This window comes from Mauremys mutica, chromosome 4, assembly GCF_020497125.1.
Source record: "Mauremys mutica isolate MM-2020 ecotype Southern chromosome 4, ASM2049712v1, whole genome shotgun sequence".
Classification (NCBI taxonomy): domain Eukaryota; kingdom Metazoa; phylum Chordata; order Testudines; family Geoemydidae; genus Mauremys; species Mauremys mutica.
Genome location: NC_059075.1, coordinates 29,249,794 through 29,264,667, shown reverse-complemented (window position 1 = coordinate 29,264,667; position 14,874 = coordinate 29,249,794). Strand labels below are relative to the sequence as shown.

The 14,874-nt window shown below is 40.3% G+C and overlaps 1 protein-coding gene across 1 annotated transcript in view; it reads left to right on the top strand.

Annotated features, from left to right (window-relative positions):
* Positions 1 to 14,874, top strand: part of UNC79 (unc-79 homolog, NALCN channel complex subunit) — a 159,252-nt gene that overhangs the window by 79,669 nt on the left and 64,709 nt on the right. Inside the window, exons 28-33 of the mRNA XM_045017008.1 lie at positions 894 to 1,180; positions 4,925 to 5,107; positions 5,986 to 6,148; positions 8,541 to 8,690; positions 9,832 to 11,043; positions 13,498 to 13,605. Coding sequence (XP_044872943.1) covers positions 894 to 1,180; positions 4,925 to 5,107; positions 5,986 to 6,148; positions 8,541 to 8,690; positions 9,832 to 11,043; positions 13,498 to 13,605 — 2,103 coding nt within the window. The remainder of the gene's footprint in view (positions 1 to 893; positions 1,181 to 4,924; positions 5,108 to 5,985; positions 6,149 to 8,540; positions 8,691 to 9,831; positions 11,044 to 13,497; positions 13,606 to 14,874) is intronic.

Sequence of the window (14,874 nt, the reverse complement as noted above, 5' to 3'; positions counted from 1 at the left end):
AAATGGCACAATCTAATCAGGTAAATCCACTATTCTTCTGTGTCTGGAGAAAAGTATGCACTATGCACGTTAGAAGGTAAATCCTTCATTATCTATTTGATCAAATGCAGGATCTCCTCTCTCTCATATCCTCTAAAGCAGTGGTAGGCAACTTGCGGCCTGTCAGGGTAATCCGCTGGTGGGCCGCGAAACAATTTGTTTACATTGACCGTCCACAGGCACGGCTGCCCACAGCTCCCAGTGGCCGGAGTTCGCCATTCCCAGCCAATGGGAGCTGTGGGAAGTGGCGGGGCCTGCAGGGACATGTTCCCAGCTACTGGGAGCTGTGGGCAGCTGTGCCTGTGGACAGTCAATGTAAACACTGCCTGCCAGTGGATTACCCTGATGGGCCGTGTGTGGCCTGTGGGCCGCAGGTTGCCCACCACTGCTCTAAAATTTTATTGGGATTACCCTTAGCTGGAGTAAATTGTGTTCCATTGAAGTCAAAGGAACTATGAAGAATTACACCAACTGAGGCTCTAACCTATAAAATATTATTCTTCTTTTGCTCACAGTAGTGTAAACCAGGAGTAAGGTCACAGAACGTGGTGGAGTTACACTGGTGTGAAAGGAAATCAGAATCAGTCCCATACAGTATGACTGTTCACTGAGGACGTTTGAGGAATTGAAAAGCTTTTGATTTCAACAAAATACGGAGTTAATTTCATATACCTAAAGTACCTAAAGGCGAGAGTAGATTACTGGCCTCAGAAATGCATGCACAATTCCTACTGACTTCACATGTGCATATAGGGTCAGAAGTGGGACAAGTCTCTTGGATAGATGTCTCTGGCCTGATTCTTTATTGCCTTGCATTGCACTCATTCTCATCATTGTCTTTCTTGTGCTGATAGGACAACCATCCCCAGAGAATGACAATACAATAAAGGACCTGCTTCCAGAGGATGCTGGGATTGATCATCAGACCGTCCACCAGCTGATTACTGTGCTAATGAAGTTTATGGCAAAGGATGAGAGTAGTGCTGAGTCAGATATCAGCAGTGCTAAAGCCTTCAACACAGTGAAGCGCCATCTGTATGTCTTGCTTGGCTATGATCAACAGGAAGGATGCTTCATGATTGCGCCTCAGAAAATGCGCATTTCAACTTGTTTTAATGCATTTATTGCTGGAATAGCACAAGTAGGTGTGATTTATTCTCACTGGGCATATGTGATCCAATGAGCTGGAACCAAAATACCTCACCCAGCCAGTTACTGTTGTCTGGGGTTCCTGAAATGTCTGCAAGGCAGTCGTCTTTACAGTATTAAAAATGCTGGTTGAGTGTTCAGTAAACAAACATAATACCTTTAGATATATGCTCTCATTGTAATAAGTGGATGAATTTGAGAGCGAGAAGGGCTGTGTTGCTTGTTCACCCTTCAAAAGCTCAGTCCAGACATATGAAGTACTTTCATAGTGCTATTGCTTTGGAGAAGGAAGGAAAGTGATTAAAGACAAAGACTGCAAGTTAGAATTGATGGGTTCTATGCCCATTTGCACTATACACTTGCTATATAACCCCGAGCAGGTTAGTTTTCCTCTCTGTGCATTACTTTCTTCGTCTGTAAAATGGGGTCCACAATAATTCCCTGTCTCGCAAGGGTTTAATTAACTCATATTAGTAAAGTGATACTTGGCTGAAAGGTGCTACATGGTTGCAGAGTATCATTATTGTTTTTGATGACAAAGGCTTTTCATTGCTGCAATGTTTCCCCGTAGCTCCTTATTAAAACTCCCTCTTACGTGAACTTTAAGGGAGAAAAATGGTCACTAGTTCAAATAACCGTAAAACATTAAAAATGCCCAATAAAGATGCAAGAATATCACTTTTTTTCATCTGCTTTGTTTGTTATACACATTGGAGGAAGCACCCATTTTTTCCAAAGCAGAGTGCGATGGATGAATCTGCAGAAATTCACAGGCAGCCCCAGGCAAAACATGCAGACATTTGTACTTGCAGATCAGGTACATATATGTGCATGTGGGCAGTTAGATCAGGATTCATTTGTACAAACTGCATGCCAGACCTATCAAGATGCAATCACAGTGTATTGTTCCTGATTTACCTCTCATTTACTGTGGATATATAGTAGTGTATATGAAAGGAGGTTCAGGCCAATTGTGTTGTGTTTAGCTTGAAGGCTCAGAAGGTAGAAGTTAGACTGTAGAACCGTAACCTAAATTTTCCAAAGTAACTAATAATTGGGCTTGCCTCAGTTTTTGGGTGCTCAACTTGAGACACCTTTGAAATGCTTGATTTTTCAGAAGTGCTGAACACCCACTCTCTAAAAATCTGGTCTCTTTAAGGTGTCTCAAGTTGGGCTCACAAAAGCACTATTCACTTTTGAAAATTTAGATCCATGGGTGGAATCCACTGAAGTCAATGGGAACTTTGCCATTTACTTTAATGGGGCCAGGATTTTACTTCATGTCTTTAGTGTGAAAATATTAATTTGGAATTTGTTTTATGATTTTTTTTTACTTGTGATTAAAAGGGAGCATTCTGTAGTGTAGGGAATCTCCTTAGCTGTTAGAGCCACACTCTTTATTGCAGCACTGGCATTTGTTCACAAGAAGAGGGAACTTTGTAAAGTACAACATTAACATAACACAAAATTTATAAATATATACTTTCTATTGCCAGTTCTGGATGAATGTGCTGGTTTATTAGCTTTAACTTCCACAAGCTTAAACCTCGAAAGTTTAGCTCAAGGGAACATTATTTCCAAAGATTATTGTTAATATTCAGCTCCTTACACCCTAATATTGCTGCTCTGCTATTTATTTGTAAGATAGAGATCTTTTATTCCGAGCAGCAAACACTGAGATAAGACTGTGCAAGGTAAAATCATTTTGATGTTATCCCACCAGGTGGTGGTATTGGACAGTTCTTTTTGGAGGAAAGAATATAGCACAGATGGGCCTTGATAATACTTAGTAAAACTGTGCTTTAAGTCCTGTGATTGAGCTATAGTCAGGATATATAATTTTAGACTTCCCAAATCTTAATATAACATGTAGAAAAGTGCCATTGGCTCCAGGGCCTGTCTGCATTACAAAATGTACTGCATTGAGACACCTTGTTATAACACAGTTTGGTCTTACCTGTGACTTACCTGTGGATGATTTGGTCAAAACCTAGTATAATAATGTTATAGCCTTGTTGCAATCAGATGTCAGGCTCTAGGACCGTATACAGAGATACACTATATATTCATCTGACAGTTTATGTATATTGGTAGACAGACAAGATGAGTCTCATTAGCTCGACTCAAGGAATGTTAAATGCTAAAGTAAGAGAGAGATGGAGACAGGAACAGGAAACTCTGCATAGAAAAGCCTAGTCAATCCACTTGTGCAGGAGCTTGGGTGCTAAATCTTTTGTTTGTATATACAGTCCTGTCTTAGGGCTTTGCTACTTTAATAAAAAAATGAATGCAAACCCCAACAGTGAGTAAATTTGGAAAATTGTGTGTGTGTGTGTGTGTGTAGGGCTGAGAGTGAGGTGATTAGACCACCCATTTATATGTGAGGTATTGCTAAACCAAAGTATTTAAAAATCATAAGTCAGGCCCACAAATTATATTAGATATATATAATAGATATTAGAACCTTTAGAGCTGACATTTTCAAGCTTTTCTCTGCAGTAATGAGAGCTAGAAACTTACTTTCTCAAGGAGATATGAGAGTCTTGGCTGGTCACATGACTCCAGGACCTAGGGATTTAAGAAAAACACCTAAAATCAAAAGACTCATGATAAGATCATGAGAGTTGGCAAATTTAGCTGGTTAACTAACATGGGTATAAGTTTGTTTGGTCCTGTTTGTGCATTCATGATCAAACTATGTTATAACATGTGAGTGTTCGAGCATGATATATTTTGTAATATGAGCAGGCCCTGTGCACACTACAGTTCAGACTGTGCTAGACAGAGCTGTTTTTAAACACACCTCTTACTAACACATTTTCCCCATCTAGCTAAACAGGGTCTCATTACAGGATAAACCATTTTACTTGATTTTACGTCACTGAGCATTTTTGTTTGGAAAGTGGTTTATAACATAGTTAGGCCTTGGAGAAATTTTTCAAAAGCGCACAAGTGATTTAGGAGCTTACATGCTTTTTTCAAAAGTGATTCAGGCAGTTAGGAGCGCATTAACTTTCAATGCTATAAATGTAAAGTTTATAATTAATTGAACAATGTATTAAAAGAGTAAAATGTGCTCGCATCCTTCAGTACTAGGATGGTATTTAAGCAAGAGATGTGCAACATTCAGTTTATAGTTCAACCCATTTGCCTGGCTGACTGATCCCCCAAATAATTTTTTTTTGCAATGCCTCACAATATAACACGACATAAAGGCCCAGTTTTTGCCTTAATTTGCTCTTGTGCAAACCTGTTGATAAAAATTATTGTAACTGAAGGCGGAATTTGATCCGCCGAGCTACATTTTATAAGCAAGGCTGCACTCATTGGTTGCAAACTGGGCATTTGTGTGCGTGAACACACACGTGTTGATGCACATCCTCAGTTTCTACACACGAAAAAGGTATTTAGAAACCACAGCAGACATCGATACATATATTGTCGCTGCAACTTAATTGGGGAGGTTTGAAAATGTTGCCAATTGTCCGTTTTGAAATGATAAATAACATAGTGGCAGTGTTGTAGTAAATGACTCATCATGCTGATACCAGGCAAAGAGCTAACAAAATAGCAAACATCCTGAACGTTTTCTAGGGGATTGTGGAAACTCCCTGCAGGCCCTTATTCCCTTCACCTTCCCAGTATTTAAGCTGCTGTTGTAGTATGACAATTGCTAACACAAGTGGAGCTGATTTTCTTGTCGGTGCACTAAAATCTAAATGAATATTCATTTCAGGTGATGGACTATAACATTAACCTGGGAAAACATCTCCTTCCATTAGTGGTTCAGGTGCTGAAGTATTGCACTTGTCCTCAACTAAGACATTACTTCCAGCAGCCACCCCGCTGCTCCCTCTGGTCCATCAAACCTCACATTCGGCAGATGTGGTTAAAGGCGTTACTTGTCATCCTTTACAAGGTTCGTTGTCTTGAAGGGGTGCTGTTATCTTAACATTCACGCCACTCTACCTTTTGTTTCAAATGGTGCCTACGCCTACTGAAACCAGAAGGGATTAGACGGAAACATTTTTCTCTCTTCATTCAGTTTGTTTACTTTGGGTATTTACTTTCAGTTTCACTGTTCACCCTACATAGTCAACTAGCTAGTCAGTTTCCCCCATTGTTGATGTGGATCTTTCACCTAGCAGCTTGAGCAAGAAAAATGTTTTTGAATACAGGAAAATGGGTTGTAAAACCACAAAACTGGCAGGTGGACTCAGATGTGATATCTGATGTTACTTAAAAAACTGACTACATTTTAAGTTAATAGTGTCAATTTAACAACTGGCATTCTTAATTCACATAATGTTTTTATGTGAGTTGTAAAGAACATAACTTCAGTAAAGTACCTACTGGAGCTGAGATCTGAAGCTTTGACAATAATTTGACAAACAGGACACAATTCTAGTGGTTAGATTTGACGTGCCTGAAAATGGAGAAATTGGAAATCAGTGAAATAGCAAATATTTTGCAAATAGATCTGGTAAGACCTCTTGAGGTATCATTAAAAGGCTGCTTTATCATATAAAAACCAAGGAAATCATATATTAAACTATCCTCATAGGTAATTCTTCAAAATGGTTTATCTATAGACCAGTTTTTTTTATAAAGCATTCTTTACAAAGCGGAGGAATATTTCTGCTTTCTAGCATGTATTTAGAAACATAAGATCATAGGAGTGCCAAAGGCCATTTCTATATTATTACCTAAATATTTATTCAAGGGAAGGGCCTACTGTAGACAAATCAAGAGGAAAAGTTAGTTTTTAAGGTAAAATCTTTTTATTTCACCGACTAGTATCCGTACAGAGACTGTGACATCAGCAAGATTGTGCTGCATCTGATTTACATAACAGTCAACACACTCAACGCCCAGTACCACAGCTGCAAGCCACATGCCACAGCCGGTCCTTTGTACAGTGACAACAGTAACATAAGCCGATACAGTGAAAAGGAAAAAGGTATTTTAAATATTTAAATTTCTGTACTAGTCACTGATTTAATTCATTAAGCCGTGGGTGATGAGGGAGTGTGATCTAGCAGTTAGAGGTAGGACTGAGAGTCAGATTCCTGGATTCTATTCCGAGCTTTTCCTGTCTGCTCTTAAGAAGGGGAGCTAGTTTTTCTGCACCTCAGTTTACCAGTTATGAAATTGGTACAGTAATACAGGGGCATATTTGGAGCTGATTTTCTTGTTGGTGCACTAAAATCTAAATGAATATTCATTTCAGGTGATGGAGTATAACATTAGTGTTTGAAAAAGTGACTTGATATCCCTGGGTGAGAACCTATATAATTGCAAATTTTATTATTATAAATCAATTTGATAATTTCCTAGAGGGGTTCTATTGATGATAAAACATAGCTGCCTTTTAGGGAATCTGTTATTACGTTCTTAAGTGACAAAAACTCTTCCTGGTGTGCAGCAATCTGTTTTTCCTGCATGAGAAAAATACTTACAGAGGGGGCAAATTTACCATCGGTTTCTAAAACTTTTCTTTTACCGAGTATGGGCTGGGTACCTAGAGTTTATCCAGTTTCACTGTGATTAAAATCTACTTAAGACTTTTGTGAAAGACTATACCCGCGGGATAAAAGACAAAATGAGTAAAATTAGAATGCGTTTTCTGCCCACTCCATCATTTTATTTATGTCAGTACCTTTTCTGCTGTGCTGCATGTTGCTTAGTGCTTGGCATTTTGAAAAGTTGAATGATAAACGTGTCTGTCAAACAGAGGCCAAAATTCTCATTTACACTAAGGCTACTTTACACCACTCTGCAAGTGTAAAGGGGCCTTCAAATGGTTGTGAATTATATATTTTATATTTACAACAACTTTAAGACACCTTGATGCTGCTAGGGAAGCACAAAGAGGCCTAAGTGTTGCTGAGAACCAGGCTCCGAATATTTTGTTTCTTCAGATGACTCTGGACTAATTTCCCCATCTGTTTGTCTTTGCCTTGATCTGTACAGTAAGCTATAGTGATAGGGAGAACTGGCAATATGCTGGCCTGTAAAATGGAATCAAATTTGAGGGCTGAGATTTAGTAATTCTAAAGGACGTCTTTAAGGGATGTCTAGATACTTGTGGCATCGTGGTCTAGGAGAACGGGCAGTTTGTAAGGATTGAAGAAGCCCTGAGTTCTAATCTTGTCTCTGCTATGGGCCTAGACCCACTGTGTGGCTTTGGACCACACTTCATCTCAGTTTCAAGTAGGGAGAATACTACTTAACTACTTTGCCAGGCTTTTGGGAAGTGCTTTGCAATGCACAAATGAAATGGTCTTTATATGGACAAACTATTACTATATTAGCACAGAGTATTATTATTATTATTAAACTGAGGGATGAATCTCATCCTGTGCTTACTAGTGTGGAAGAACAGGAAGGGGGTATAGGAAGGTTTTTCCCAAACCTGCAAGAAGTAGGCCAGGATCATTCCATAGTGTTTTGGAAAACTGAAGGGCTGGTCCTTTCCCACATCCCCAGGGGTGTGTGTGTGTGTGTGGTCGTCTACAGATTAACAGTCATATTTAGCCTCCAATCAGCTAATGCATATGCCACTATCATCAGCAAATGCTAGGCAGGGGTACATTTTGCTCCTGCTCAGAGGACCAGCAATAGGAGTAATCCTATCTTAGCCCTGGTCTACACACAGCCCCTGGTTCGAACTAGGGTACACGAATTCAGCTACGTGAATAACGTAGCTGAATTCGAACTACCCTAGTTCGAATGACTTACCGTCCAGACGCCGCGGAAGCGAACTCCGCGGCTCCAAGGTCGACTCCGGCAACTCCTCCTGCCGCGGTGGAGTACCGGAGTCGACCGTGGCGCTTCCGGAGTTCGAACTATCGCGTCTAGATCAGACGCGATAGTTCGAACTCCGAGAAGTCGAACTCGCCGCGTCGACCCGGCGGGTAAGTATAGACGTGGCCTTAGTCAGCACTAGTCCTGATGCAGAGGATGCATTTGCCCAGCATCCACCATCTCTCCCAACATCTCTGCTGTACTTCACTGTACTAGTTGTGACAGGTCTGTTGACTTCAATGGAGCTGCACCAATTTATGCCAGCTGAGGATCTCACCATATACTGTGCATGGCGAATGCTACAAGAAGCATTAATTGCTTAGAAAAAAATTCTATTCCTTACTTTTCAGACCTTAATTGTTCAAGCTGTAAAGTGTGTTTTGAATGGTATTACTGTGATACATGTTTCTTTACAAACCTATAGAATGTTTTGAATTTTCTACTTTAAAAACTGATGTGTAGCAGCTGAGGACTTGGTCCATTGGCTCTGTCTCTTGTGCAAGGCCTGACTCTGAAGAGTAATGATGATTTTCTTTCCCAAGCAGAGGAAGATAGTGTCTTTGATGAATCTGATATTCATGATACCCCAACTGGACCCTGCAGTAAAGAGTCACAAACATTCTTTGCAAGACTGAAAAGAATTGGTGGCAGCAAAATGGTGAAATATCAACCAGTTGAGATGAATGCCCAGAGAAGTATGAATTTTTTTATCAGAGTTAATTTGTGAAGAAATATGATAATCTGCTGCTTGTGTCATGCTAAAACCTTAATTTATGTATGCTTTGTCACTATGCATCATTTTAATATTCTCATTCACACATTTCAGAGAATGAATGCTCAGTACTTTCCAGAAATAAGGCCTCTTTAAGACATCTTACGTTGGGCCACAAAATCAATAGTTTCTTGTTAAAACGTGACACAATAATATATAGAAAAGCTATTTAAAGGTCAGTTTGAGAAGTTTCTAAATTTTTCCTCTTCTAATGGCTAAACTGGTGTTGGTTGAAATTTTCAGTTGAAGCTTCTTTTTTGACAGAAGTTGGCTTTTTGATTAAATGGATTTTTTTGTGGAAATAATGCCAATGTTGTTGAAAATGTTTTGGTTTTCCATTGCTTAAAAAAATCAGTTATTATTTGCCCAAACCTGAAAAATGTTCAGTTTTCAGTTATTTGGTTTTTAAATGACCCTTTTTTCTGTGGCAAAAAAATAATTTTCTGACAATCTCTGGGCTGAATGTTTGGAGTAATTTTTCCTTCTGTTTTTGGGGTGATGGGTTTCCAAGGCAGAATGATCTATAGTACCGATAATGACCAGGGCTCCTTGGTACTATAGCAGTGCTACAGCAAAATAAAGTATTTCTAAAACCGTTTTCCTCTAACATATATGCCATATACTGAATACAGGGAGGTATGGGGTAAAGGTGTATTGATGTATGTTTGGGATGACTACTGCGTGGCTTGACCACTCATAAGTAATGCAGCCATCCCAAATGGATGCCAATAAAACCTTTTCACCACACCGTCTTTTATTCAATATATACCGCCAAATAGACCCTATCAAGGGCACATCTGGTGGAAGCTGAGAATTTGCTTTTACAATCTAATGGTCTGAGTAAAGTGATCTGGGCAGTGGATTTCTTGTTGTCTGTGGCAAAATTCTTTGTGGTGTGACTCCGAGATTAAAAGAAATCTCAGACGATTTTGATTGAAGATTATCTGTCATAACACTGGATTTGTATCTGAAATGTCAGTCGTGTGCTGAACTATGAGATGATGACATGATTTCTGCCAAAAATCTCCAAGTAAAATAGTACTAGCTTTTTCTGTTTTAATCAGGTGAAATAGAACTGGCTGAATATAGAGAAACTGGGGCGTTACAAGACAGCATTCTACACTGTGTGAGAGAAGAAAGCATTCAGAAAAAAAAACTGCGCTCTCTAAAACAAAAATCTCTTGATATAGGGAATGCAGACTCCCTGTTGTTTTCATTAGATGAACATCGTAGGAAGTCCTGCATAGACCGGTGTGACTTAGATAAACCACCCACCACTGCTGCTTACACCATGCATAGACAGAATGATTATGGACGACCTAGACAGAATTCTTCTACCAGGACTGAAAATACAGAGACACAAGAGAATCCTTCTGTCATGGAAAGCTTCCAGGAAACAAGGAGACCTGTCATACCAGAAGTCAGGCTAAACTGCATGGAAACATATGAAGTAAAAGTGGATTCTCCAGTGAAACCTCCTGTTCTTAAAGAGGATTTAGATCTGATAGATTTGTCCTCTGACTCAACATCAGGGCCTGACAAGCATTCAATCCTTTCCACTTCAGACAGTGACTCTCTAGTCTTTGAACCTCTTCCTCCCCTGAGAATAGTGGAGAGTGATGAAGAAGAAGAAACAACAAACCAATTAAATGATGGTTTCTCTGGCAAAACTGCTGTGTCATCTCCCTCATCTTCCATCAGTGCCTCTGCCCTCAACCTCAGTGCAACCCGCCTCGTGCAGTTCAGCATTCTGGATTGCTCCAAAGACTTTACATCTAAGGATGAGAGCAATAATATTTCATTGGGAAAAAAGGAAATCCCTTCCACAGCTCCCAAAGATCAAAAAGACTTTGAAGAGTTAGCTAAGCCACAGGAGCTTCAAGATGTATCCTGCGGGAGCCCACTAACACTTAAGCAAAAGCGAGACCTATTGCAAAAGTCATTTGCACTCCCTGAGACGTCCCTTGATGATAACTCTGAGCTTAGCGTGGAAGAAGTTAAACCTAGTGGACCAGTTCCAAGTTCAAATGTAAAAACTGTCCTTATTAAGGTTCCTGAAGACTCTGAAAACCAAACAGAACCTGATAAGCTTGATGCCAACACAGAATCTGATACAGAACAGAAGCAGGAGGAAGAAGCTGAGGAGTCAGAATTTAAGATTCAGATTGTTCCCAGGCAGAGAAAACAGAGAAAGATTGCAGTGAGTGCTATACAGAGAGAATACCTTGACATTTCCTTCAACGTTCTAGACAAGCTGGGAGAACAGAAAGAGGCAGGTGAGGACAACCACAAATTATTAAATTTTCAGTAATGTATCTGTTTGATCAATCAGTCCTGTTTACATGCCGGACAGTAGGATATAAAATGTGAGAACTGATCTCATATAGATGTACCCTTCCAGAGTGTCTGCTTCTCAGTGAATTTGCTGTCAAATGTGTTTGAATCAATTAGGAATGTACTCCCTACACAAGTATCGTGTATGGGTGATGGCATATCTAAAAGACATGCTCTAGTTCAACCACAAGTGTTGTTGGGCTTGATATAGGAATCAGTGGGTGAAATTCTATGGCGTGTGTTAGGAGGTTGGACTAGATGATCACAGTCGTCTCTCTTGCCTTAAAATCTATCAATGTAATCTGTGCAACATTCACTCACTGTTCTTAGAACTTATTTTCTCTGCAGGCTGCAGTCAATAGATAGTAAGAAGATTGTATAGACTAGGACTTTTGGAATCTAATTCCAAGTCAGCTTTGGTTTGAGTTCAGCCTGTCTCTTGGAACCAGTAGAGATTTGCTTGAAGTTTGTTCTTCACAAAATGTTCCCATGAAATACTTTTGTTTTTGCTGTATCTGGGTATCCATGAGCTTTATTAGTCCATTGTTTGTGGTATATTTCAAGTTCAGCCCCAGTTTATTGGGAGAGATCACATGATATTTCTGCTGTAGCCCTGATTGGTTGAACTGATCTCAACACAAAGTATTTTCATTTGGTTTCTCCACAAGACAGAAGTTACATGCTCTGATCCAATTAGCAAAGCCAGAAAGAAGACTTTGGAGGCTGTGGCCTAGTACCATCAGTATTTTTCAGTTATTGAGGACTTATTGCTCAGTTGAGGTCACACACAATAATTAATGATATCACAAGTTTAAAAGGTAAAATATCCGTAAGACTAGAGTTATCTTGTTGCATGAGAAGTGAAGTCTAGTTTTTGTGTACGTCTAGCTCCACCTCCTGTAAATGCCCTTCCATTAATGAGAACAGTCTCCTTATTTTATGTTATAGTTGATGTGATAACTATATTCCAGTTTTGCAAGGGTAAATGTGTTTAACTGCGATCAGTGTTGGTGTTCTGTCAGGGCTGAAGCCTAGTCCCACTTGTGGTTCCAGTGAGCCAAAGAGCCAGTGCAACCAGGTGAAAATGAACCAACTGATCCTAAACCCTTTGTACAGGTTTTCAAAGGGAGGTGGCCACGGGAAAACTGGGTTTGTTCAGACTCAACCCCCTTTTTACCATTAGAGCCTGCAAATCAATGAGAATCAGGTTTCACATGTACACTCACAAACTTCTGTTGAACTGGAATGGTTGGCACAGCTCTGACACACATCAGAGATGTTAGCATCATACCTAGTGTCAAAATATTTAGCCACTGAAGAGCAACATGATTACGCATTTCTGAGTGTATTATTATACAGCCGCATAAAACACTCATAATGTTCCGTTAAATGACCTTGGTTTATAATGCTGTATGTTGCTGGTAGTGACCAGAATGAGTTACATATCTTGTTTCTTTTATCATCCTGATCAGTTTTCTAGTTTGTGAATACATTTATTATAGTTTAGGAAAGTAGGCTTGATGTGATTATCATAATTTGCTGGTTACAGTTTCAAGCACCTATTGCAAAATGCTGAAACTTGCATGCTTTAATATCTTTGGAAAGGATTCTGACATAATTTGTTTCCTAGTGGAATATCCAGATGATCTGTTTCTTCAAATGAGTAATCCATGGGTTCCTGCTTGAGATTTTTTTATAATAATATATAAATTCACATTTTCTTAGTTATTTTGTGCTTGCAGAAGACAGCTAGTAATGCCTGGAGAAACTTTGGGGTTGATTCTTCCAATTTTGATAACTTCAGCTGGTCAGAAATCACGAGATTAGCTTAAAAATCATGATTTAAAAAAATCATATATTTGGGATTCTTTTCCAGTTTTTTAACCTTTAGGATGCATATTTTCAAGCTTTTCTCTGCAACTCTGATAGCAATAAACTTTTTTTTTAATTAAAGTGGAGATTCTCACACAATCAAATAACTTTAGCAACTGAGGCTTCAAGAATAATACCAAATATTGCAAGAGTTGTGGCATTCTGTCATTTACACTAGATTTACACCAGTGTTACTCCATTGACTTCCATTAAGTTAGCTCTGATGTACACTTTGTAACTGAGATCAGTCAGGTGCTTTATGTACATTTATTCATTATAGTATGTACTATATATGAATAGTATCCAAGAGGCTTATCCACAAATCTTCTTTAAAAAGTGATTTAGAAACAATTCCCTGTGCACCTGTAACATCACCACATGTGTATAGCCACTGGAGGTGCCAGATGGCAAATGGAACATTGAAAAGATGTGAAAATGGCAATCAGAGAAAGGAAGCTGATGAAAAAATGTTCTCTGATTTTCAAATAATGCACTCAGAGTTTAAGCACCATTTCCATTTGCAGATCCCACTGCTAAAGGACTTTCAACTCTGGAAATGCCAAGAGAATCATCTTCTGCTCCAACACTTGAAGCAGGTGTGCCAGAGACAAGTAGTCACTCTTCCATATCAAGTAAGTTTTCCCCTAGATTGAAGAACTGAAATTCAATTACTGCATTTGTACATCTAATATGCATCAGCATCTGGAACATTATCTTCCTCCAAACTTTATGTGACTGGAAGCATATTTGTGTGGTGTATTGTTAGATTTGCAATTAAGGACTACAAGGTTTATTGTGACTGGGGGCTTGGCTACACTTACAAGTTGCAGCGCTGGGAGTTACAGCGCTGGTCATGCAGCTGTGGAAGGGCCAGCGCTGGAGTGTGGCCACACTGACAGCTACCAGCGCTGCAGTGTGGCCACACTTGCAGCACTTTCCAGCGCTGTATTGAGAGGTGCATTGTGGGCAGCTATCCCACAGAGCACCTCGTCCCGTTTTGGCACCGTTTTGGCGCTGAGTATTGTGGGAAGGGGAAGGAAGTGTGCGGGTCATTCCGCTTCCTGTTTGCCAGCGCCCCAGTGGTGCATCGCTTCACATCCCAGCATTCACTCTTTCCAGCAGCGTTTGGCGCCATTGTGAGTGTCTTTCTGTTACTCTCTGTGTGAATCGCGATTTCTGTGGCAAATGGAGCCCGATCTGCTGAGGACTCTGCTGATGAGTGTCACCAGCACAACACGTTTGGCAGTCCAGCTATTCCTTCAGCTCCAAAGTGACAGTGAGGATTCCGACGATGATATCAATATGGATTTGCCTGCCGCGTGTGACACTAAAGTGCTTGCGGCATTTACGGAAATGCTCAGCACCGTTGAACGCCGCTTTTGGGCTCGGGGAAACAAGCACTGAGTGGTGGGATCACATCGTCATGGAAAGTCTGGGATGACGAGCAGTGGCTGCAGAACTTTCGTATGAGAAAAGCCACTTTCATGGGACTGTGTGCTGAGCTTCGCCCCCACTCTGCGGCGCAAGGACACAAGATTGAGAGCTGCCCTGACGGTGGAAAAGCGAGTGGCTATTGCAATCTGGAAGCTGGCAACTCCAGACAGCTACCGGTCGGTCGGGAACCAGTTTTGGTGTGGGAAAGTCGACCGTGGGAATCGTTTTGATGCAAGTTTGCAAGGCAATTAATCGCATCCTGCTAAGAAAAGACCGTGACTCTGGGGAGCGTGCAGGACATTGTGGATGGCTTTGCACACATGGGTTTCCCTAACTGTGGAGGGGCGATAGATGGGACGCATATTCCTATTCTGGCCCCCCCCCACCACCCAACAGAGTACGTTAATATGAAGCGATATTTCTCTATGGTTCACCAGGCGCTTGTGGATCACCAGCGGGCGTTTTCA